The sequence below is a fragment of the Oncorhynchus tshawytscha genome, linkage group LG06 (assembly GCF_018296145.1).
Source record: "Oncorhynchus tshawytscha isolate Ot180627B linkage group LG06, Otsh_v2.0, whole genome shotgun sequence".
Classification (NCBI taxonomy): Eukaryota; Metazoa; Chordata; class Actinopteri; order Salmoniformes; family Salmonidae; genus Oncorhynchus; species Oncorhynchus tshawytscha.
Window position 1 is genome coordinate 80,025,069 of NC_056434.1, and position 25,704 is coordinate 80,050,772.

Consider the following 25,704-nt stretch of genomic DNA (forward strand, 5'->3'; position numbering starts at 1 on the left):
TTTGACTCCATTCCAGGCCACCCTGTTCACGCAAACCACCAGACCGCTAATTTTGTAGGGTAACCCTATTTGTTGTTGTAACGGGTACCAAACTAGTTATATATTTGGCCACTATGTTCAACTTGGAAGAAAGTTAACCACATTACAAAATACAAACATTTGGGACTGACTAACAAGTAGCCTATCTGAACACTGAGTTTTCAAGGTATGCTATGGCTGTGGGTGCACCCTCAAAAACTCACTAGGAATACACCAATCATAGCACATACAAATGTACAAGGCTAGACACACAAAACAATTAGCCTACACTTTAAAAAGAGAATTAGATACACAGAGTTAGCTCAAATGTTCAAGTGATTATCTTTATATTCAAGCATCAAGCATATCAAAAGAATCAAAAAACTTCACACATTCACTGAACGTGAACATAAGCTACAACAATGTAAGTAAGTATAACACAAAAGTCAAAAAAGCGCAACTCTAAAAAAAAATGTAGATTACAATGTTCACTCACTGATGTCCATAAAGCAAACAGGACAAAAATAAACACATCTACACACTGAGTCAATGAATTTGAACATTGGCTACATAACTGCAAGTATAATACAAATGTCCAAAAAACATGCCTCTGTACAAAAGCTTTAACTCACAGCAAATGTTGTTTCACCCTTGTTAGCCTGTTAAGGAAGAGACATAGCATAGCTACTTCAGAGTAACCAGGAAGTAATTACCACTAGTAAACCAGTAGGCGGCGCAGTAACTACCTGCTCTCCGCCATCTTGTCAATGATGTCATCTTGTCAAGTCCCAAAAGAATATCCTTCTCCGTTGCCATCTGATTCATCACTGGTGGAGATGACCCTGTGTTGTACTCCTCCAATGCTGACTGTTTCAGTCTTTCCCACTATACAAATTGAAGGAAAGTGGTGTTGGGGGAAAAACATACGACATTATAAAATCCATGTACACAAACAACAAGTGTGCGGTTAAAAAAAACACACATATATCTTCCCGTAGGCCTGTGGGGTGAGACAGGGATGCAGCTTAAGCCCAACCCGCTTCAACATATACAGTTGAAGTCGGAAGTTTACATACATTTCCAGTTTTTCACAATTCCTGACAATTCCTGACAGTTAATTCCTAGTAAAAAGTCCCTGTCTTAGGTCAGTTGGGATCACCACTTTATTTTAAGAATGTGAAATGTCAGAAAAATAGTAGAGAGAATGATTTATTTAAGCTTTTATTTCTTTCATCACATTCCCAGTTGGTCAGAAGTTTACATACACTCAAATAGTATTTGGTAGCATTGCCTTTAAATTGTTTAACTTGGGTAAAATGTTTTGGGTAGACTTCCACAAGCTTCCCACACTCATTTTGGCCCATTCCTCCTGACAGAGCTGGTGTAACTGAGTCAGGTTTGTAGGCCTCCTTTCTCGCCCACACTTTTTCAGTTCTGCCCACAAATGTTCTATAAAATTGAGGTCAGGGCTTTGTGATGGCCACTCCAATACCTTAACTTTGTTGTCCTTAAGCCATTTTGCAACAAATTTGGAAGTATGCTTGGGGTCATTGTCCATTTGGAAGACCCATTTGCGACCAAGCTTTAACTTCCTGACTGATGTCAGGAAGATGTTGCCTAAATATATCCACATAATTCTCCTTCCTCATGAAGCCATCTATTTTGTGACGTGCACCAGTCCCTGAAGCAGCAAAGCACCCCCACAACATGATGCTGCCACCCCCATGCTTCACGGTTGGGATGGTGTTCCAAACATAACGATGGTCATTATGGCAAAACAGTTCTATTTTTGTTTTTGTTTCACTTCTCCAAAAAGTACGATCTTTGTCCCCATGTGCAGTTGCAAACCATAGTCTGGCTTTTTTATGGCGGTTTTTGAGGCTTCTTCCTTGCTGACCGGCCTTTCAGGTTATGTCGATATAGGACTTGTTTTACTGTGGATATAGCTACTTTTGTACCTGTTTCCTCAAGCATCTTCACAAGGTCATTTGCTGTTGTTCTGGGATTGATTTGCACTTTTCGCATGAAAGTACGAACATCTCTAGGAGACAGAACGCGTCTCCTTCCTGAGCGGTATGACAGCTGCGTGGTCCCATGGTGTTTATACTTGCGTACTATTGTTTGTACAGATTAACATGGTACCTTCAGGCTTTTGGAAATTGCTCCCAAGGATGAACCAGACTTGTGGAGGTCTACAAAAAATTTTCTGAGGTCTTGGTTGATTTATTTAGATTTTCCCATGATGTCAAGCAAAGAGGCACTGAGTTTGAAGGTAGGCCTTGCAATACATCCACAGGTACACCTCCAATTGACTCAAATTATGTTAATTAGCCTATTAGAAGCTTCTAAAGCCATAACATAATTTTCGGAATTATCCAAGCTGTTCAAGGGCAATGTCAACTTAGTGTATGTAAACTTCTGACCCACTGGAATTGTGATACAGTGAATTATAAGTGAAATAATCTGCCTGTAAACAATTGTTGGAAAAATGACTTCATTTGTGGGCATGCACAAAGTAAATGTCCTAACCGACTTGCCCAAACTATAGTTTGTTATCAAGAAATTTGTGGAGTGGTTGAAAAAACTAGTTTTAATGACTCCAACCGAAGTACATGTAAACTTCCGACCAACTGTATATCAACGAATTGGCGAGGGCACTAGAAAAGCCTGCAGCACCCAGCCTCATCCTATTAGAATCTGAAGTCAAATGTCTACTGTTTGCTGATGATCTGGTGTTTCTGTCACCAACCAAGGAGGGCCTACAGCAGCACCTAGATCGTCTGCACAGATTCTGTCAGACCTGGACCCTGAGAGTAAATTTCAGTAAGACCAAAGTAATGGTGTTCCAAAAAAGGTCCAGTCGCCAGGACCACAAATACAAATTCCATCTAAACACCGTTACCCTAGAGCACACAAAAAAAACTATACGTACCGTGGCCTAAACATCAGCGCCACAGGTAACTTCTACAAAGCTGTGAACGATCTGAGAGACAAGGCAAGAAGGGCATTTTTTGCCATCAAAAGGATCATAAAATTTGACATACCAATTAGGATCTGGCTAAAAATACTTGAATCAGTTATGGAACCCATTGCCCTTTATGGTTGTGAGGTCTGGGGTCCGCTCACCAACCAAGAATTCACTAAATGGGACAATCACCAAATTGAGACTCTGCATGCAGAATTCTGCAACAAATATCCTCTGTGTACAACGTAGAACACCAAATAATGCATGCAGAGCAGAATTAGGCCAATACCCGCTAATGATCAAAATCCAGACAAGAGCCGTTAAATTCTGCAACCACCTAAAAGGAAGAAATTCCTAAACCTTCCTTAACAAAGCCATCAACTGCAGAGAGATGAACCCTGAGAAGAGTCCCCTATGCAAGCTGGTCCTGGGGCTTTGTTCACAAACACAAACAAACCCCACAGACCTCCAGGAGAGCAACCGAATTAGACCCAACCAAATCATGAGAAAACAGAAAGATAATTATTTGACAGAAGAATTAACAAAAAAACAGAGCAAACTAGAATGCTATTTGGCCCTAAACAGTGACTACACAGTGGCAGAATACCTGACCACTGTGACTGACCCAAACTTAAGGAGATTTCTGACTATGTACAGACTCAGTGAGCATAGCCTTGCTATTGAGAAAGGCCGCCGTAGGCAGACATGGCTCTCAAGAGAAGACAGGCTATGTGCACACTGCCCACAAAATGAGGTGGAAACTGAGCTGCACTTCCTAACCTCCTCCATATTAGAGACACATATTTCCCTCAGATTACAAAGATCCGCAAAGAATTAGAAAACAAATCAAATTTTGATAAACTCCCATATCTATTGGGATGAATACCACATTGTGTCATCACAGCAGCAAGATTTGTGACCTGTTGCCACAAGAAAAGGTCAACCAGTGAAGAACAAACACCATTGTAAATACAACCCATATTTATGTTGATTTATTTTCCCTTTTGTACTTTTGTGAACTATTTCCACATCATTACAACACTGTATATATACATAACATGACATTTGTAATGTCTTTGTTCTTGTGAGTGTGATGTTTACTGTTCATTTTTATTGTTAATTTCCCTTTTGTATATTATCTACTTCACTTGCATTGGCAATGTTAACATATGTTTCCCATGCCAATAAAGCCCCTTGAATTGAATTGAATTGAATTGAGAGGGTGGAGGTGGAGAAAAGGAGAGAGAGAGGAGAGGGAGAGAGAAAGAGGTTGAGAGGGAAAAAAGAGAGAGGTTAAGAGGGAGGGTAAGAGAGAGGTCTCAATCTTTACCTCAGATGAACTGTGTCCATGGTGTTTACTGGGACTGAGGGACAACATGGACTCTGTTGATAAACAACTGAAGGCTATCCCCATGGACCAGGCATAACTAGACTCACGCACGTGCACACACACACACACACACACACACACACACACACACACACACACACACACACACACACACACACACACACACACACACACACACACACACACACACAAGTAACATAAGCAACAGCCTGTCACAATAAACCAATCTTTCAATAATAATAACATTTTATTTATGTTGAAGTGACTATTTCTTTGCAAGCTCATTAATAATCTTTGTGGAATACATAACTCTGACTTTAATAAATGTGTAACTATGATTCTGTAAATACATAAACAGTATTAAGATTAAGCTGGCATCCTTAATGGTGAAACAGCAACGTCTGTTTGTGATATTACAAAAACAAAGAAGTTACTGCAAACAACAAACCCTGTGCATGTGCAATAGAAGAACACAATATATACTGCAATGTTTTACCATGCTGCGTCACGCTCCTCAGCTCGGCCACGACGTCACGCTCCTCAGCTCGGCCACGACGTCACGCTCCTCAGCTCGGCCACGACCTCACGCTCCTCAGCCACGACGTCACGCTCCTCAGCTCAGCCACGACGTCACGCTCCTCAGATCAGCCACGAAGTCACGCTCCTCAGCTCGGCCACGACGTCACGCTCCTCAGCTCAGCCACGACGTCACGCTCCTCAGCTCAGCCACGAAGTCACGCTCCTCAGCTCGGCCACGACGTCACGCTCCTCAGCTCGGCCACGACGTCACGCTCCTCAGCTCGGCCACGACGTCACGCTCCTCAGCTCGGCCACGACGTCACGCTACTCAGCTCAGCCACGAAGTCACGCTCCTCAGCCACGGCATCACGCTCCTCAGCTCGGCCACGACGTCACGCTCCTCAGCTCAGCCACGAAGTCATGCTCCTCAGCCACGGCGTCACGCTCCTCAGCTCGGCCACGACGTCACGCTCCTCAGCCACGGCGTCACGCTCCTCAGCTCGGCCACGACGTCACGCTCCTCAGCTCGGCCACGATGTCACGCTCCTCAGCTCGGCCACGGCGTCACGCTCCTCAGCCACGAAGTCACGCTCCTCAGCTCGGCCACGGCGTCACGCTCCTCAGCCACGACGTCACGCTCCTCAGCTCGGCCACAACGTCCAACTCTTCAGCCACAACGTCACCCTCCTCAGCTCGGCCACGGCGTCACACTCCTCAGCTCGGCCACGACGTCACACTCCTCAGCTCGGCCACGGCATCACACTCCTCAGCTCGGCCACGACGTCACGCTCCTCAGCTCGGCCACGGTGTCACGCTCCTCAGCTCGGCCATGGCGTCACGCTCCTCAGCTCGGCCACGGCGTCACGCTCCTCAGCTCGGCCACGGCGTCACACTCCTCAGCTCGGCCACGACGTCACGCTCCTCAGCTCGGCCACGACCCTCAGCTCGGTCACGACGTCACGCTCCTCAGCTCAGCCACGACGTCACGCTCCTCAGCTCAGCCACGAAGTCACGCTCCTCAGCTCAGCCACGACGTCACGCTCCTCAGCTCGGCCACGACGTCACGCTCCTCAGCTCGGCCACGACGTCACGCTCCTCAGCTCGGCCACGACGTCACGCTCCTCAGCTCAGCCACGAAGTCACGCTCCTCAGCCACGGCATCACGCTCCTCAGCTCGGCCACGACGTCACGCTCCTCAGCTCAGACACGAAGTCACGCTCCTCAGCCATGGCGTCACGCTCCTCAGCTCGGCCACGACGTCACGCTCCTCAGCCACGGCGTCACGCTCCTCAGCTCGGCCACGACGTCACGCTCCTCAGCTCGGCCACGATGTCACGCTCCTCAGCTCGGCCACGGCGTCACGCTCCTCAGCCACGAAGTCACGCTCCTCAGCTCGGCCAGGGCGTCACGCTCCTCAGCCACGACGTCACGCTCCTCAGCTCGGCCACAACGTCCAACTCTTCAGCCACAACGTCACACTCCTCAGCTCGGCCACGGCGTCACACTCCTCAGCTCGGCCACGACGTCACACTCCTCAGCTCGGCCACGGCGTCACACTCCTCAGCTCGGCCACGACGTCACGCTCCTCAGCTCGGCCACGGTGTCACGCTCCTCAGCTCGGCCACGGCGTCACGCTCCTCAGCTCGGCCACGGCGTCACACTCAGCTCGGCCAGCTCGGCCACGACCCTCAGCTCGGTCACGACGTCACGCTCCTCAGCTCGGTCACGACGTCACGCTCCTCAGCTCGGTCACGACGTCACGCTCCTCAGCTCGGCCACAAAAACAATAACAACGGTCGTAGGGCGGCCATGACACTGTTCCCGCCTACTGCAGATTCCATCTTTAAGTTATAAGATCCTCTTTTTCTTGTTGCAGCAGATGTGAGTTGGTTAACTCTTGTAGACTACCTTAGGGAAGAAAGTCTTTCAGCACTTAGACTCCACAACCGTAGCCTGGGTACTACTCATTAGGGCAAAACGTTTTGCAAAGGACAACAAAAAACAAGCATTTTTAAGATATGCCTTCCCTGTTTCAGTCCGTTTTCTTCCGTTTGGTGCCTAAGGAACACAGAGTACCTGTTTCTTTGTTCAATAGAATGCTTCACTGTTGCCTTGCCAACTATGGTAAGACAAGGACAGGTTGACTGATGCAGAAACAAACCAGGAACCTAGACTAAGCAACATCAAAACATCTTGGCCGTGTCAATTTAGACGAGCAGCGGAAAACATTTAAAAGTCATTTTCAATGGAAAATGAATGTGAATGTTTCCCATTTGACACGTCAAACTCCCTTTTTCAGTTTGCTTTCTCATGTTTCGTGCCTAAAGAACACGACCCTACTTTATAGGAAGACTGGATTATCATTCACTTTCACAGGTTTACGTATCAGAACATACGTGTTCACATACTGTATACTGTATGAATATATTCTACCATGCCCAGAAATCTGCTCCTTTGATTCTCTGTCCCCAACACTCTAGGCGACCAGTTTTGATAGCCTTTAGCCGCACCCTCATTCTACTCCTCCTCTGTTCCGCGGGTGATGTGGAGGTAAACCCAGGCCCTGCATGTCCCCAGGCACCCTCATTTGTTGACTTCTGTGATCGAAAAAGCCTTGGTTTCATGCATGTCAACATCAGAAGCCTCCTCCCTAAGTTTGTTTTACTCACTGCTTTAGCACACTCTGCTAACCCTGATGTCCTTGCTGTGTCTGAATCCTGGCTCAGGAAGGCCACCAAAATTCTGAGATTTCCATACCCAACTATAACATTTTCCGTCAAGATAGAACTGCCAAAGGGGGAGGAGTTGCAGTCTACTGCAGAGATAGCCTGCAAAGTAATGTCATACTTTCCAGGTCCATACCCAAACAGTTCAAACTACTAATTTTGAAAATTACTCTCTCCAGAAATAAGTCTCTCACTGTTGCCGCCTGCTACCGACCCCCCTCAGCTCCCAGCTGTGCCCTGGACACCATTTGTGAATTGATCGCCCCCCATCTAGCTTCAGAGTTTGTTCTGTTAGGTGACCTAAACTGGGATATGCTTAACACCCCGGCAGTCCTACATTCTAGGCTAAATGCCCTCAATCTCACACAAATCATCAAGGAACCCACCAGGTACAACCCTAAATCTGTAAACAAGGGCACCCTCACAGATATGGCCCATGGTTCACACCAGACCTGACTGCCCTCGACCAGCACAAAAACATCCTGGGGCGGACTGCAATAGCATCGAATAGTCCCCGCGATATGCAACTGTTCAGGGAAGTCAGGAACCAATACACGCAGTCAGTCAGGAAAGCTAAGGCCAGCTTCTTCAGGCAGAAATTTGCATCCTGTAGCTCCAACTCCAAAAAGTTCTGGGACACTGTGAAGTCCATGGAGAACAAGAGCACCTCCTCCCAGCTGCCCACTGCACTGAGGCTAGGTAACACCGTCACCACCGATAAATCCATGATTATCGAAAACTTCAACAAGCATTTCTCAACGGCTGGCCATGCCTTCCGCCTGGCTACTCCAACCTCGGCCAACAGCTCCGCCCCCCCGCAGCTACTCGCCCAAGCCTCTCCAGGTTCTCCTTTACCCAAATCCAGATAGCAGATGTTCTGAAAGAGCTGCAAAACCTGGACCCGTACAAATCAGCTGGGCTTGACAATCTGGACCCTCTATTTCTGAAACTATCCGCCGCCATTGTCGCAACCCCTATTACCAGCCTGTTCAACCTCTCTTTCATATCGTCTGAGATCCCCAAGGATTGGAAAGCTGCCGCAGTCATCCCCCTCTTCAAAGGGGGAGAAATCCTGGACCCAAACTGTTACAGACCTATATCCATCCTGCCCTGCCTATCTAAGGTCTTCGAAAGCCAAGTCAACAAACAGGTCACTGAACATCTCGAATCCCACCGTACCTTCTCCGCTGTGCAATCTGGTTTCCGAGCTGGTCACGGGTGCACCTCAGCCACGCTCAAGGTACTAAACGATATCATAACCGCCATCGATAAAAGACAGTACTGTGCAGCCGTCTTCATCGACCTTGCCAAGGCTTTCGACTCTGTCAATCACCATATTCTTATCGGCAGACTCAGTAGCCTCGGTTTTTCTGATGACTGCCTTGCCTGGTTCACCAACTACTTTGCAGACAGAGTTCAGTGTGTCAAATCGGAGGGCATGCTGTCCGGTCCTCTGGCAGTCTCTATGGGGGTGCCACAGGGTTCAATTCTCGGGCTGACTCTTTTCTCTGTATATATCAATGATGTTGCTCTTGCTGCGGGCGATTCCCTGATCCACCTCCATGCAGACGACACCATTCTATATGCTTCAATGCCATACAACACTCCAACTGGAGGCCACGGAAGGAGTGTTGTATGGCATTGAAGCTCGTTTGGAGGTTAGATAGCACAGTGTCCAAGGACGGGCCAGAAGTATATAGAATGGTGTCGTCTGCGTAGAGGTGGATCAGGGAATCGCCCTTAAACGCTAGTAAAACCAAATGCATGCTTTTCAACCGTTCGCTGCCTGCACCTGCACGCCTGACCAGCATCACCACCCTGGATGGTTCCGACCTTGAATACGTGGACATCTATAAGTACCTAGGTGTCTGGCTAGACTGTAAACTCTCCTTCCAGACTCATATCAAACATCTCCAATCGAAAATCAAGTCAAGAGTCAGCTTTCTATTCCGCAACAAAGCCTCCTTCACTCACACCGCCAAACTTACCCTAGTAAAACTGACTATCCTACCGATCCTCGACTTCGGCGATGTCATCTACAAAATTGCTTCCAACACTCTACTCAGCAAACTGGATGCAGTTTATCACAGTGCCATCCGTTTTGTCACTAAAGCACCTTATACCACCCACCACTGCGACTTGTATGCTCTAGTCGGCTGGCCCTCGCTACATATTCGTCGCCAGACCCACTGGCTCCAGGTCATCTACAAGTCCATGCTAGGTAAAGCTCCGCCTTATCTCAGTTCACTGGTCACGATGGCAACACCCATCCGTAGCACGTGCTCCAGCAGGTGTATCTCACTGATCATCCCTAAAGCCAACACCTCATTTGGCTGCCTTTCGTTCCAGTTCTCTGCTGCCTGTGACTGGAACGAATTGCAAAAATCGCTGAAGTTGGAGACTTTTATCTCCCTCATCAACTTCAAACATCTGCTATCTGAGCAGCTAACCGATCGCTGCAGCTGTACATAGTCTATCGGTAAATAACCCACCCATTTTTACCTACCTCATCCCCATACTGTTTTTATTTATTTACTTTTCTGCTCTTTTGCACACTAATATCTCTACCTGTACATGACCATCTGATCATTTATCACTCCAGTGTTAATCTGCAAAATTGTAATTATTCGCCTACCTCCTCATGCCTTTTGCACACAATGTATATAGACTCCCCTTTTTTTTCTACTGTGTTATTGACTTGTTAATTGCTTACTCCATGTGTAACTCTGTGTTGTCTGTTCACACTGCTATGCTTTATCTTGGCCAGGTCGCAGTTGCAAATGAGAACTTGTTCTGCTAGCAGATACACATAGACTTCCAGTCATTGTGCTAACACTAGTTACCATTGTTTTGCGAAACTACCTCCAACTCCCTTCATAATGGATACAAATACATACAAATGGTATCCCCAAGTTCATCTGATTCTGGGGAAATATATACAAAGCATCATAGCCTAAATCCCATTAGGTCTCTTTTTCTCTCCGTATGCTACACAAAACTATTACATTCTGTCAGTCAATACAGGTATGCATGTCTTCTCTTTTACATATTTGGCACCTTCCGATCCTCCTCCCCTGAGTATCTTTCTCATCGTCATCGCCATCATCATCATCGTTGTATTCGTCGTCGTCATCATCCTCATCATCAGATTTACACTTTTACAGAGTAGATTTTAGTACATGGCCATGGTAGAAGCAAAAATGTCAACATCATTCAAATTGATTGGTGGTCAGAAAGCACCATATAGTTCTGTTTTTTTCTAGCATGACCAGATAGGGACAACCATGTTTACATGTACAAAAGTTCAAAGGTTATTTACAAGGTCACTGATTGGCTCAGATACATGTCCATAGAGCCCACCAGTTTGTTCGTTGGCAGTGTTAAGTCTTTTTATTGGTCAGTCAGCCCCAGATGTTGTAACCAATCCACAGAGAGACAATATGAAAGCACAGGAGGCTGATCAGAGAGCAGAGGAGGTTTCGAAGCACAGTAGGATACACAATCAAGCTGAATGAGTACAGATTTAAAGGGTGTTCTCTGGCTGGGTTGCTGGGTGGGTGAACTGATCTAAGTGCAGATTGAAAAGAAGCATGTCTGCTTATTGGGTGGATTTGGCTAGAAGTTGCTCTTAGCAAATCTAGGATAAGATTACTCTCCCTCAATCCTAACCGTGACCATCAGTAGTAAATCACAAAACTGACCTTGGATCTATCTTATGGCAACTTCCTCAGTCCACACACTAGTGACGGTGATTAAAATGTATGTGAGAATGTGTGTGTGTGTTTGAGAGAGAGAGAGAGAGATAAAAAAGGAGACAGGGAGAGAGAGAGAAAACGAGAGAGACAGAGAGAAAACGAGAGACATAGAGAGAGAAAACGAGAGAGAGAGAGAGAGAGAGAGAGAGAGAGAGAGAGAGACAGAGAGGGAGAGAGTGTGAGAGAGAGAGGGAGAGAGTGCGAGAGAGAGAGTGCGAGAGAGAGAGAGTGCTTTGACTATGTACAGACTCTATGTGCTCACTGCCCACAAAATGAGGTGGAAACTGAGCTGCACTTCCTAACCTCCTGCCCAATGTATGACCATATTAGAGAGACATATTTCCCTCAGATTACACAGATCCACAAAGAATTCGAAAACAAATCCAATTTTGATAAACTCCCATATCTACTGGGTGAAATTCCACAGTGTGCCATCACAGCAGCAAGATTTGTGACCTGTTGCCACGAGAAAAGGGCAACCAGCGAAGAACACACACCATTGTAAATACAACCCATATTTATTCTTATTTAATTTATCTTGTGTCCTTTAACCATTTGTACATTGTTAAAACACTGTATATATATATAATATGACATGTGTAATGTCTTTATTGTTTTGAAACTTCTGTATGTGTAATGTTTACTGTTAATTTTTATTGTTTATTTCACTTTATATATTCACTTTATATATTATCTACCTCACTTGCTTTGGCAATGTTAACACATGTTTCCCATGCCAATAAAGCCCTTGAATTGAATTGAATTGAGTGTGTGAGAGAGAGAGAGAGAGAGAGAGGGAGAGAGTGAGAGAGAGGGAGAGAGAGACAGGGAGAGAAAACGAGAGACAGAGAGAGAAAACGAGAGACAGGGAGAGAAAACGAAAGACATAGAGAGAGAAAACGAGAGACATAGAGAGAGAGAGACAGAGAGAGACAGACAGAGAGAGAGAGAGAGAGACAGAGATCAACTGAGAAAGAGAGCCAGAGAGAGAGAGAGAGAGTAAGAGCAACTACATTTTCCCAAGGTCAATGGACTCAGCGACTTGCTTTAAAGTCCCATTGTGTGGTTTGATAACACAGTAGTTATACCAATGGAGATATTCCTTAATGTTATTTTATCTCTATGGTTGACTGTGATAGCCAAGGGCCCACAGATAAAAACCCAATAACACAGCTGGCATAGAGAAATGTAATCAGTCTCCACTTTACTCCTAATCAACTGATCTCCCTCTCTCTGTGTTTGTGTTTGTGTGTGTGTGTGTGTGTGTGTGTGTGTGTGTGTGTGTGTGTGTGTGTGTGTGTGTGTGTGTGTGTGTGTGTGTGTGTGTGTGTGTGTGTGTGTGTGTGAAAGAGAGAGAGTCCCACCACACACACAAACATTAACACCGATAGGTCCCTAAATATAGAGAACCAGGGAACAGTCATTATCCAGCTGTAGTCCCTAAATATAGAGAACCAGGGAACAGTCATTATCCAGCTGTAGTCCCTAAAGATAGAGAACCAGTGAACAGTCATTATCCAGCTGTAGTGTTAAAACCACACTAAGTCTATCTTCTGTGAACCACATATGTCTAAATAAACCTTGTACAGGCTCGTTTGGAGTAACGAACAATCTGTAATTAGCCAGGCAGTTTAGAAGTGCTACAGCCCAGGGAAAAGCATGACTTTAAAGGGCTGGAGGTTTGCTTGTGATTCAAATGAGCTGAGACCACAAACAGAGAACACTGCTTGGCTGTGAGGGAGTGAGGCAGGGAGGGGGAGGGAGGGAGGGAAAGAAGGAAGGATGGAGGGACGGAGCAAGGGAGGGAAGGAAGGAAGGATGGAGGGAGCAAGGGAGGGAGGGAGGTGAGCAAGGGAGTGAGGGAGTATGTGTGTGTCTCTGACCTGAGATCATCTGGTCTGACTGAATGTGGGGCTGCCAGGACTATGTGTGCAGGAACGCAAGGCCAGGGGCCACAGGTGTGTGTGTGTGTCTGTGTGTGTCTGCATACACTGAGAGTACAAAACATTAGGAACTTTCCATGACAGACTGACCAGCTGAATCTAGTTGACAGCTATGATCCCTTATTGATGTCACTTGTTAAATCCACTTCGATCAGTGTAGATGAAGGGGAGGAGACATGTTAAAGAAGGATTTTTAAGCCATGAGACAATTGAGACATGTTGTGTATGTGTGCCAATCTGAGGGTGATGTGCAAGACAAAAGAGTGAAGTGTCTTTGAACGGGGTATGGTAGTAGGTCCCAGGCACTCTGGTATGAGTGTGTCAAGAACTGCAATGCTGCTGGGTTTTTCACTCTCAACAGTTTCCTGTGTGTATCAAGAATGGTCCACCACCCAAAAGACATCCAGCTAACTTGACTGTGGGAAGCATTGAGGTCAACATGGGCCAGAATCTCTGTGTAACCCTTTTGAAAACTTGTAGAGTCCATCCCTGAAGAATTGAGGCTGTTCTGAGGGCAAAAGGGGGTGCAACTGAATATTAGGAAGATGTTCCTAATGTTTTGTGCACTCAGTGTATTTGTGCATATGCCTGTGTGCATGCATTTGTGGATGTGTGTGTGTTGCGCTGTGGATCACCAGTACCCAGTGCTCTAAATCAGCATGGGTAAATAATCCAAGGTGTTTCAGTGGTCAGTGTTTTGAAGTCTGAGCCAGATCCATGTGAAATGACCCAGGAGAACTAGCAGTCTTTCACATGCACACACACACACACACACACACACACACACACACACACACACACACACACACACACACACACACACACACACACACACACACACACACACACACACACACACACACACACACACACACACACACACACACACACACACACACACACACACACAGGAAGCTGAAGCAGTAGGTAGAAACAGAACAGGGCAGGACACGTCAGCGTTCACAAGTCTTTCAAAAATATTACCAGTAAGTGTGCCATCAACCGGCCTCTGCGTCGTTGATGTCGGTGAGGACCCAGCTACTTGCCGTTGGGCAGTTTTGTTTACGTGCTGCTGCGTGTTTTGTTGCCAACCTTACTTAGCTACCTGACAACTTTACGGTTTTTACTTTTTAATTACCGTTCATATTTTTTGTTTTTCCCTCACTCAACTTTTTCACTCCGGAAGCTTTATCTGGACGTGGTTCGTCAGGACCTCCAACAGCCGAAGCTAAGTAGTAACATTAACATGATGCCTTCTAATTGCAGTCGCTGTACTCATAATATACAGGAGAAGGATCGCCTTACGGCGAGGATAGCAGTGCTGCAAGCCCAGTTTCAGATGCAATCGTTAGGCAAGGGTAATTTCAGTGTAGGAAAGGATGAAACAGCGTCTGTGCCACCAGTAAGTACAGGTAGTAACGTTAGTATAAATCCCCTCGCATGGTCCCCGCAGCCAGACAACTTTCTCATGGCTTCTGGAGGGAAATGCTGTAGGAATGCTCAACCGGTGTCACTCATTCAGCCGACAAAAACTTTCAACCGGTTCTCCCCATTAAGCAGCGAGTTGGAGTCAGAGGCCGAGCCTTCTCTGGTCTCTACTCCTCCCGTTACGGGGTCTGAGACGCCGAAGGCTCCCACCATTAGCTCTGACAAATTGAAAAGCCTAGTCATTGGCGACTCCATTACCCGCAGTATTAGACTTAAAACAAATCATCCAGCGATCATACACTGTTTACCAGGGGGCAGGGCTACCGACGTTAAGGCTAATCTGAAGATGGTGCTGGCTAAAGCTAAAACTGGCGAGTGTAGAGAGTATAGAGATATTGTTATCCACGTCGGCACCAACGATGTTAGGATGAAAGTGTCAGAGGTCACCAAGCGCAACATACAGTAGGTTCAGCGTGTAAATCAGCTAGAAAGATGTGTCGGCATCGAGTAATTGTCTCTGGCCCCCTCCCAGTTAGGGGGAGTGATGAGCTCTACAGCAGAGTCTCACAACTCAATCGCTGGTTGAAAACTGTTTTCTGACCCTCCCAAAAGATAGAATTTGTATATAATTGGCCCTCTTTCTGGGACTCACCCACAAACAGGACCAAGCCTGGCCTGTTGAGGAGTGACAGACTCCATCCTAGCTGGAGGGGTGCTCTCATCTTATCTACGAACATAGACAGGGCTCTAACTCCCCTAGCTCAACAATGAAATGGGGTGCAGGCCAGGCAGCAGGCTGTTAGCCAGCCTGCCAGCTTAGTGGAGTCTGCCACTAGCACAGTCAGTGTAGTCAGCTCAGCTATCCCCATTGAGACCGTGTCTGTGCCTCAACCTAGGTTGGGCAAAACTAAACATGGCGGTGTTCGCCTTAGCAATCTCACTAGAATAAAGACATCCTCCATTCCTGCCAGTATTGAAAGAGATCGTGATACCTCACATCTCAAAATAGGGCTACTTAATGTTAGATCCCTCGGTTCAAAGGCAGTTATAGTCCATGAACTAATCACTGATCATAATCTTGATGTGATTGGCCTGATTGAAACATGGCTTAAGCCTGATGAATTTACTGTGTTAAATGAGGCCTCAATTCCTGGTTACACTAGTGACCATATCCCCCGTGCGTCCCGCAAAGGCTGAGGTGTTGCTAACATTTACGATAGCAAATTTCGTCTTTTGAGCTTCTCGTCATGAAATCTATGCATCCTACCCAATCACCTTTTATAGCTACTGTTTACAGGCCTCCTGGGCCATATACAGCATTCCTCACTGAATTCCCTGAATTCCTATTGGACCTTGTAGTCATAGCAGATAATATTCTAATTTTTGGTGACTTTAATATTCACATGGAAAAGTCCACAGACCCACTCCAAAAGGCTTTTGGAGCCATCATCGACTCAGTGGGTTTTGTCCAACATGTCTCTGGACCTACTCACTGCCACAGTCATACTCTGGACCTAGTTTTGTCCCATGTAATAAATGTTGTGGATCTTAATGTTTTTCCTCATAACCCTGGACTATCCTACCACCATTTTATTACGTTTGCAATCGCAACAAATATTCTGCTCAGACCCTAACCAAGGAGCATCAAAAAGTCGTGCTATAAATTCTCAGACAACCCAAAGATTCCTTGATGCCCTACCAGACTGCCTACCCAAGGTCGTCAGAGGACAAAAATCAGTTAACCACCTAACTGAGGAACTCAATTTAACCTTGTGCAATACCCTAGATGCAGTTGCACCCCTAACAACTATGACATTTGTCATAAGAAACTAGCTCCCTGGTATATAGAAAATACCCGAGCTCTGAAGCAAGCTTCCAGAAAATTGGAACGGAAATGGCACCACACCAAATTGGAAGTCTTCCGACTAGCTTGTAAAGACAGTACCGTGCAGTATCGAAGAGCCCTCACTGCTACTCAATCATCCTATTTTTCCAACTTAATTGAGGAAAATAAGAACAATCCAAAATGTATTTTTGATACTGTCGCAAAGCTAACTAAAAAGCAGCATTCCCCAAGAGAGGATGACTTTCACTTCAGCAGTAATACCATCATGAACTTATTTGAGGAAAAGATCATGATCATTAGAAAGCAAATTACAGACTCCTCTTTAAATCTGCGCATTCCTCCAAAGCTCAGTTGTCATGAATCTGCACAACTCTGCCAGCACCTAGGATCAAGGGAGACACTCAAGTGTTTTAGTACTATATCTCTTGACACAATGATGAAAAGAATCATGGCCTCTAAACCTTCAAGCTGCATACTGGACCCTATTCCAACTAAACTACTGAAAGAGCTGCTTCCTGTGCTTGGCCCTCCTATGTTGAACATAATAAATACATGGCTCTCTATCCACCGGATGTGTACCAAACTCACTAAAATTGGCAGTAATAAAGCCTCTCTTGAAAAAGCCAAACCTTGACCCAGAAAATATAAAAAACTATTGGCCTATATCGAATCTTCCATTCCTCTCTAAAATTTTAGAAAAAGCTGTTACGCAGCAACTCACTGCCTTCCTGAAGACAAACAATGTATACGAAATGCTTCAGTCTGGTTTTAGACCCCATCATAGCACTGAGACTGCACTTGTGAAGGTGGTAAATGACCTTTTAATGGCATCAGACCGAGGCTCTGCATCTGTCCTCGTGCTCCTAGACCTTAGTGCTGCTTTTGATACCATCGATCACCACATTCTTTTGGAGAGATTGGAAACCCAAATTGGTCTATACGGACAAGTTCTGGCCTGGTTTAGATCTTATCTGTCGGAAAGATATCAATTTGTCTCTGTGAATGGTTTGTCCTCTGACAAATCAACTGTAAATTTCAGTGTTCCTCAAGGTTCCGTTTTAGGACCACTATTGTTTTCACTATATATTTTACCTCTTGGGGATGTCATTCAAAAACATGTTAACTTTCACTGCTATGCGGATGACACACATACATTTCAATGAAATATGGTGAAGCCCCAAAATTGCCCTCCCTAGAAGCCTGTGTTTCAGACATAAGGAAGTGGATGGCTGCAAACGTTCTACTTTTAAACTCAGACAAAACAGAGATGCTTGTTCTATGTCCCAAGAAACAGAGAGATCTTCTGTTGAATCTGACAATTAACCTTGATGGTTGTACAGTCGTCTCAAATAAAACTGTGAAGGACCTTGGCGTTACTCTGGACCCTGATCTCTCTTTTGACGAACATATCAAGACTGTTTCAAGGACAGCTTTTTTCCATCTCCGTAACATTGCAAAAATCAGAAACTTTCTGTCCAAAAATTATGCAGACAAATGAATCCATGCTTTTGATACTTCTAGGTTAGACTACTGCAATGCTCTACTTTCTGGCTACCCGGATAAAGCACTAAATAAACTTCAGTTAGTGCTAAATACGGCTGCTAGAATTATGACTAGATAAAATTTTTTTATCATATTACTCCAGTGCTGGCCTCCCTACACTGGCTTCCTGTTAAGGCAAGGGCTGATTTCAAGGTTTACTGCTAACCTACAAAGCATTACATGGGCTTGCTCCTACCTATCTTTCTGATTTGGTCCTGCCGTACATACCTACAGGTACGCTACGGTCACAAGACGCAGGCCACCTAATTGTCCCTAGAATTTCTAAGCAAACAGCTTTCAGGGCTTTCTCCTATAGAGCTCAATTTTTATGGAATGGTCTGCCTACCCATGTGAGAGATGCAGACTCGGTCTCAAACTTTAAGTCTTTACTGAAGACTCATCTCTTCAGTGGGTCATATGATTGAGTGTAGTCTGGCCCAGGAGTGTGAAGGTGAACGGAAAGGCTCTGAAGCAACAAACCGCCCTTGCTGTCTCTGCCTGGCCGGTTCCCCTCTCTCCACTGGGATTCTCTGCCTCTAACCCTATTACAGGGGCTGAGTCACTGGCTTACTGGTGCTCTTCCATGCCGTCCCTAGGAGGGGTGCATCGCTTGAGTGGGTTGAGTCGCTGACGTGGTCTTCCTGTCTGGGTTGGCGCCCCCCCTTGGGTTGTGCCGTCGCGGAGATCTTTGTGGGCTATGCTCGGCAGTCTCTCAGGATGGTAAGTTGGTGGTTGAAGGTATCCCTCTAGTGGTGTGGGGCTGTGCTTTGGCAAAGTGGGTGGGGTTATATCCTGCCTGTTTGGCCCTGTCCGTTATCGGATGGGGCCACAGTGTCTCCTGACCCCTGCTGTCTCAGCTTACAGTATTTATGCTGCAGTAGTTTGTGTCGGGGGGCTAGCGTCAGTCTGTTATATCTGGAGTATTTCTTCTGTCTTATCCGGTGTCCTGTGTGAATTTAAGTATGCTCTCTCTAATTCTTTCTTTCTCTCTTTCTCTCTTTCTCTCTCTCGGAGGACCTGAGCCCTAGGACCATGCCTCAGGACTACCTGGCATGATGACACCTTGCTGTCCCCAGTCCACCTGGCCGTGCTGCTGCTCCAGTTTCAACTGTTCTGCCTGCGGCTATGGAACCCTGACCTGTTCACCGGACGTGCTACCTGTCCCAGACCTGCTGTTTTCAACTCTCTAGAGACAGCAGGAGTGGTAGAAACACTCTCAATGATTGGCTATGAAAAACCAACTGATATTTACTCCTGAGGTGCTGACTTGTTGCACCCTTGACAACTACTGTGATTATTATTATTTGACCATGCTGGTCATTTATGAACATTTGAACATCTTGGCCATGTTCTGTTATAATCTCCACCCGGCACAGCCAGAAGAAGACCTGCCACCCCTCATAGCCTGGTTCCTCTCTAGGTTTCTTCCTAGGTTTTGGCCTTTCTAGGGAGTTTTTCCTAGCCACCGTGCTTCTACACCTGCATTGCTTGCTGTTTTTCGGTTTTAGCCTAGGTTTCTGTACAGCACTTTGATATATCAGCTGATGTAAGAAGGGCTATATAAATACATTTTATTTTATTTGATCTGAGCGCCGTGTCTCCCGCTCGCTTAGTGTAGTGATGATTGCCGAGCGGCTCCCTATTTCGCTGCTCATTGGACCCTATGATCACTCGGCGACACAGCTGACGCCTACTGGACTGTTCATTAACACGGTACTTCATTTAGTTTATCTGTCGGCCCCAGCTTCGAACTCAGGCCCTGTGTGTAGCTAACTGACCCTCTCTACCCATTCATCACCATTTACCCGTTGTTGTTGTCCTAGCTGTTAACCCGTTGTTGTCTTAGCCCTCCCTATCAACACCTGGGACTGCTTTTATGCCTCTCTCTAATGTCAAAATGCCTTGTATACTGTTGTTTAGGGTAGCTCTCATTGTTTTGTTTTACTGCGGAGCCCATAGTTCCACTCTACATGTCTCTATTAGCTCCATTGCCCCACCCCCCACATATGTGGAGACCGCACCTAGCTTAACTGGTGCTTCCAGAGATGAAGCCTCTCTCACCTTCACTCAATGCCTAGGTTTACCTCCACTGTACTCACACCTTACCATGCCCTTGTCTGTGCAGTATTCCCTGAATCTATCCTACCACGCCCAGAAGTCTGCTCCTTTTACTCTCATTTCCGAACTGCAGTTTTAGCCATTCCCTCATCCTACTCCTCTTCTGTTCCTCTGGTTATGTAGAGGTTAACCCAGGCCCTGTGTGTCCCCAGGCATTCTCATTTGTTGACTTCTGTAACAAGATAAGACTAGGGTTCATGCATGTTAACCTCCTCCCTAAGTTTGCTTTATTCACTGTTTGGCCAACCCTGATGTCCTAGCCGTCTGAATCCTGGCTTAGGAAGACCACCAAAAATTTTGAAATTTCCATCCCCAATTACAACATTTTTTGTCAAGATAGAACTGCTAAAGCGGGCGGAGTTGCAATCTACTGTAGAGATGGCCTGCAGAGTTCTATCCTACTTTCCAGGTCTATGCCCAAACAGTTTGAGCTTCTACTTCTAAAAATACTTCTCTCCGGAACTAAGTCCCTCACTGTTGCCACTTGTTAGAGACCACCCTCAGCTCCCAGCTGTGCCCTGGACACCATATGTGAATTGATTGCCCCCCATCTATCGTCAGAGTTCGTACAGTTAGGTGACCTGAACTGGAATATGCTTAACACCCTGGCTGTCCTACAATCTAAGCTAGATGCCCTCTGTCTTACACAAATGATCAAGGAACCTACCAGGTACAACCCTAATCCATAACCATGAGCACTCTCTTAGAAATCATCCTGACCAACTTGCACTCTAAATACACTTCTGCTGCTTCATTGCCTGCGTCCGCTATGGGTCAAACGACCACCCCTCATCACAGTCAAACGCTCTCTTAAACAGTTCGGCGAGAAGGCCTTTCTAAACGACCTGGCCCGGGTATCATGGAAGGATATTGACCTCATCCCGTCAGTAGAGGATGACTGCTTGTTCTTCAAAAGTGCCTTCCTCACCATCTTAAATAAGCATGCCCCATTCAAAAAATGTTGAACTAAGAACAGATATAGCCCTTGGTTCACTCCAGACTTGACTGCCCTTGACCAGCACAAAAACACCCTGTGGCACACTGCACTAGCTTCAAATAGTCCCCACAATATGCAACTTTTCAGGGAAGTCAGGAACCAATATACACAGTCAGATAGGAAAGCAAAGGCTAGCTTTTTCAAGCAGAAATTTTCGTCCTACAGCACTAATTCTAAAAAGGTTTGGGACACTGTAAAGAGAATAAGAGGACTTCCTCTCAGCTGCCCACTACACTGAGGCTAGGAAACACTGTCACCACCGATAAATTCACAATAAGCGAGAATTTCAACGGCTGGCCATGCTTTCCACCTGGCTACCCCAACCCCAGCCAACAGCTCTGACCCCCCGCAGCCACTGGCCCAAGAACCCCCCCCGCGCTTCTCCTTCACCCAAATCCAGACATGTCCTGAAAGGTGTCCAGACATGTCCTGAAAGACCTGCAGAATCTGGATCCCTACAAATCTGCTGGGCTAGACAATGTGGACCCTCTCTTCCTAAAAGTATCCGCCGCCATTGTCGCAACCCCTATTTCTAGTCTGTTCAACCTCTCTTTCATATCATCTGAGATTTCTGAAGACTGGAAAGTGGCCGCGTCATCCCTCTCTGCAAAGGGGGAGACACTCTAGACCCAAACTCTTACAAACCTATATCCACCCTGCCCTTCTTTTCTAAAGTCTTCAAAAGGCAAGTGAACAAACAGATCACCGACCCTCTCAAATCCCTCCGTACATTCTTCGCTATGCAGTCCGGTTTCCGAGCTGGTCACGGGTGCACCTCAGACACGCTCAAGGTCCTAAACGATATCATAACCACCATCGATAAAAAACAGTACTGTGCAGCTGTCTTCATCGACCTGGCCAAGGCATTCGACTCTGTCAATCACTGCATTCTTATCGACAGACTCAACAGCCTTGGTTTCTCTAATGACTGCCTCGCCTAGTTCACCAACTACTTCTCAGATAGAGTTCAGTGTGTCAAATCAGAGGGCCTGTTGTCCAGACCTCTGGCAGTCTCTATGGGGGTGCCTTCCCTTGGTTCAACTCTCGGGCCAACTCTTTTCTCTGTATATATAAATAATGTTGCTCTTGCGCCGGGTGATCCTTTAATCCACCTCTACGCTGAGAACACCATTCTGTATACATCTGGCCCTTCTTTAGACACTGTGTTAACAAACCTCCAAACGAGCTTCAATGCCATACAACACTCCTTCCGTGGACTCCAACTGGTCTTAAACGCTAGTAAAACTAAATGCATGCTCTTCAACTGATCGCTGCCCGCACCCGCCCGCCGGCCTAGTATCACTACTCTGGACAGTCCTGACTTAGAATATGTGGACAACTATAAATACCTAGGTGTCTGGCTAGACTGTAAACTCTCCTGTAAACCTTGTTGGCTGGTCTTCGCTACATATTCGTCGCCAACCCCTGTCTCCAGGTCATCTATAAGTCTTTGCTAGGTAAAACTCCGCCATATCTCAGCCCACTGGTCACCATAGCAACACCCACCCGTAGCACGCGCTCCAGCAGGTATATATTTCACTGGTCATCTCCAAAGCCAACACCTCCTTTGGACGCCATTCCTTCCAGTTGTCTGCTGCCAATGACTGGAACGAATTGCAAAAATCACTGAAGTTGGAGACTTATATCTCCCTCACTAACTTTAAGCATCAGCTGTCAGAGCAGGTTACCGATCGCTGCAGCTGTACACAGCCCATTTCTGCTCTTTTGCACACCAGTATTTCTACTTGCACATCCTCATCTGCACATCTATCACTCCAGTGTTAATTGCTAAATTGTGGCCTATTTATTGCCTTGCCTCCTTACTTCATTTGCACACACTGTATACAGATTTTATTTTGTGTTATTAACTGTACGTTTGTTTATCCCATGTGTAACTCTGTGTTGTTGTTTATGTCGCACCGCTTTGCTTTATCTTGGCCAGGTCGCAGTTGTAAATGAGAACTTATTCTCAACTGGCCTACCTGGTTAAATAAAGGTGAAATAAAATAAATCAAATACTACTACTTTAAAATAATCAAGTTGATCCAGTTTGCTACATCAGGAAAATAATCCTGCAGCAACAGGAAATGTGAATTACTTTGTGGATTATAATTAATTCACATATTCGTAGGGGTTGATCCATTTTTTAAGTGGAAATTGACACGTTAACATTTTGGAAATTACAGACTTCAGAAGCCTTTTTAAACCTCAAATACACTACACATTTTACATTTCCTGCTTAGCAGGAAAGTTCTCCTGGAACAGGTTGATCAAATTAAGATCCTACATCTGTATTGGCTATGGCATAATAGTTCCAATTGAAGTCATGGAAACACAGGGAATGGTGACACAGCAGAATGACAGTCGGCTGAATGAGTAGTCTGCAGAAACATGAGTCTAACCATCAGATACTCAAAGATGTGTGTTTCCATGTCTGCTCCTGTTCTTCAGTAGCCTCATCCTGGCCTCTCTCTTTAGTCTCCCTGGCACACATCTACAGATAGTATATACAATCAGTGTTTACTTTCTGTATGACATATGCATCTATACTCAGAACTAGAGACAGTATATTGATTAGATATGCATCTATACTCTAAACTAGAGATAGTATATTGATTACATTGACATACATCTATAATCAGAAGCGGGTGCTCTCTTGTTTCAGCATGCGGATGTTGGTGAAAGATCTGCCGCTTCTGTGGTGGTACCCATATCCCTGGTGCTGATCCTCCAGTCACCGCTGGCTGATGCCACCAGACGACACACTGCTGCTGTGGCTAGAGCCGCTCGAGCCGCGGTCCTCAAACACACTCACCTCGATCTGAAGGACAGGGATTAAGGAGTAGAGAGAGAGAGAGAGAGAGAGAGAGAGAGAGAGAGAGAGAGAGAGAGAGAGAGAGAGAGAGAGAGAGAGAGAGAGAGAGAGAGAGATGGTGTGGGACACTGGGTACTACGTGTCAGATGGTGTCAAATGGTACAGTCACGCAAAAATGCACATAGACACACACACACACACATACACAATATTTAGCACGGTGTAAAAAAGTGATTATTGTGTAGGTAATAGCTTGGCCTTCTGTTATCCCTCTGTGTTTCTCATTCTCTCAGGAGAGAGAGGGACAATCCAGCCAGGCCAGTGTGATGATCCACTGGACACATCACTGTGTACCAAATGGCACCTATTCACTATATAGCCCCATGGACCCTGGCCAAAAGTAGTGCACTATATTGGGAATATGGAATAGTACCCATTATCTTTATCCCTGCCTTTCCCTGTAGAGTGACAGAGGAGAGAGCAGCTCTAGGGGGGAGTGACAGAGGAAACAACAGCGCCAGGGGAAGTGACAGATGAGACAGCAGTTCCAGGGGGAGTGACAGAGGAGACAGCAGTTCCAGGAGGAGTGACAGAGGAGACAGCAGCTCCAGGGGGAGTGACAGAGGAGACAGCAGCTCCAGGGGGGACAGAGGAGGGGGAAGAAATTAGGAAGAAACAGCAGCTACAACCACACAGCCCTCTAACCCTCAGGCTTTGGGACTCACCAGCAGGAGACAGCACCCCTCCAAGGGGAGTGACATAGGAGACAGCTGCTCCAGGGGGAGTGACAGAGGAGGGGGAAGGAAATTAGGAAGAAACCGTTTTTTTGTGAGCTACAACCACACTAATATAGCCCTCTAACCCTCAGGCTTTGTGTTGTCACTTACTCACCAGCAGTCAACCCTATAAACCAACCCCTCACTTCCTATTAAAGTTCTAGCATGGTTCTGAGGTTAGAAATAAGACCAGCTGTGTAACAATAGACCAATTTATTGCTCAAAAGGATACGACTCTCATGCCTCTCTCTATAGGGTCTGTCAGTAATAGACCTCTGGGGGCGTAGATCTTCTCATTCTGCTCCTGGATGTACCCTGAGATCTTCTTCAACATCTGATAGAGGGAGAGGAGAGAGAGAGGAGGTGGAGGGAGAAAGACAGAGACAGAGAGAGAGAGAGAGAGAGAGAGAGAGAGAGGGGAGAGGGTGAAAGACAGACAGACAGACAGACAGACAGACAGACAGACAGACAGACAGACAGACAGACAGACAGACAGACAGACAGACAGACAGACAGACAGACAGACAGACAGACAGACAGACAGACAGACAGACAGAGAGTATGAGGAGGATAGAGGAGAGGAGAAAGACAGACAGACAGACAGACAGACAGACAGACAGACAGACAGACAGACAGACAGACAGACAGACAGACAGAGACAGACAGACAGACAGACAGACAGACAGACAGACAGACAGACAGACAGACAGACAGACAGAGAAAGACAGACAGAGAGAGAAAGAGAGAGAGAGAGAGAGAGAGAGAGAGGATGTAGCTTAGATTGAAAAATTCAATAGGCGAAATGCTAAAGAATCTTTACCCCTCACTCTTACGTACAGTATATATATACACATTTATTTATATATCTCCACTGTATATACAAATCACGGCAAAGTGGGTCTTGT

At 46.0% G+C, this 25,704-nt stretch overlaps 1 protein-coding gene across 3 annotated transcripts in view; it reads right to left on the reverse strand.

Annotated features, from left to right (window-relative positions):
* Positions 1 to 409: 409 nt before the first annotated feature.
* Positions 410 to 25,704, reverse strand: part of LOC112253195 (golgin subfamily A member 7B-like) — a 43,655-nt gene continuing 18,360 nt past the window's right edge. The window contains exons 4-6 of one of the 3 annotated variants that reach the window (XR_006083657.1): positions 25,032 to 25,133; positions 23,839 to 24,029; positions 410 to 903 (exon numbers count right to left, since the gene is read on the reverse strand). Coding sequence is in view for 1 of the 3 variants with exons in the window: in XM_042323671.1 (XP_042179605.1) it covers positions 23,943 to 24,029; positions 25,032 to 25,133 (189 nt within the window). In the remaining 2 variants the exon portion in view is untranslated. Of the gene's footprint in view, positions 904 to 23,336; positions 24,030 to 25,031; positions 25,134 to 25,704 lie in introns of those variants that run through there. The other 2 variants (XR_006083658.1, XM_042323671.1) reach the window with 2 other exon arrangements.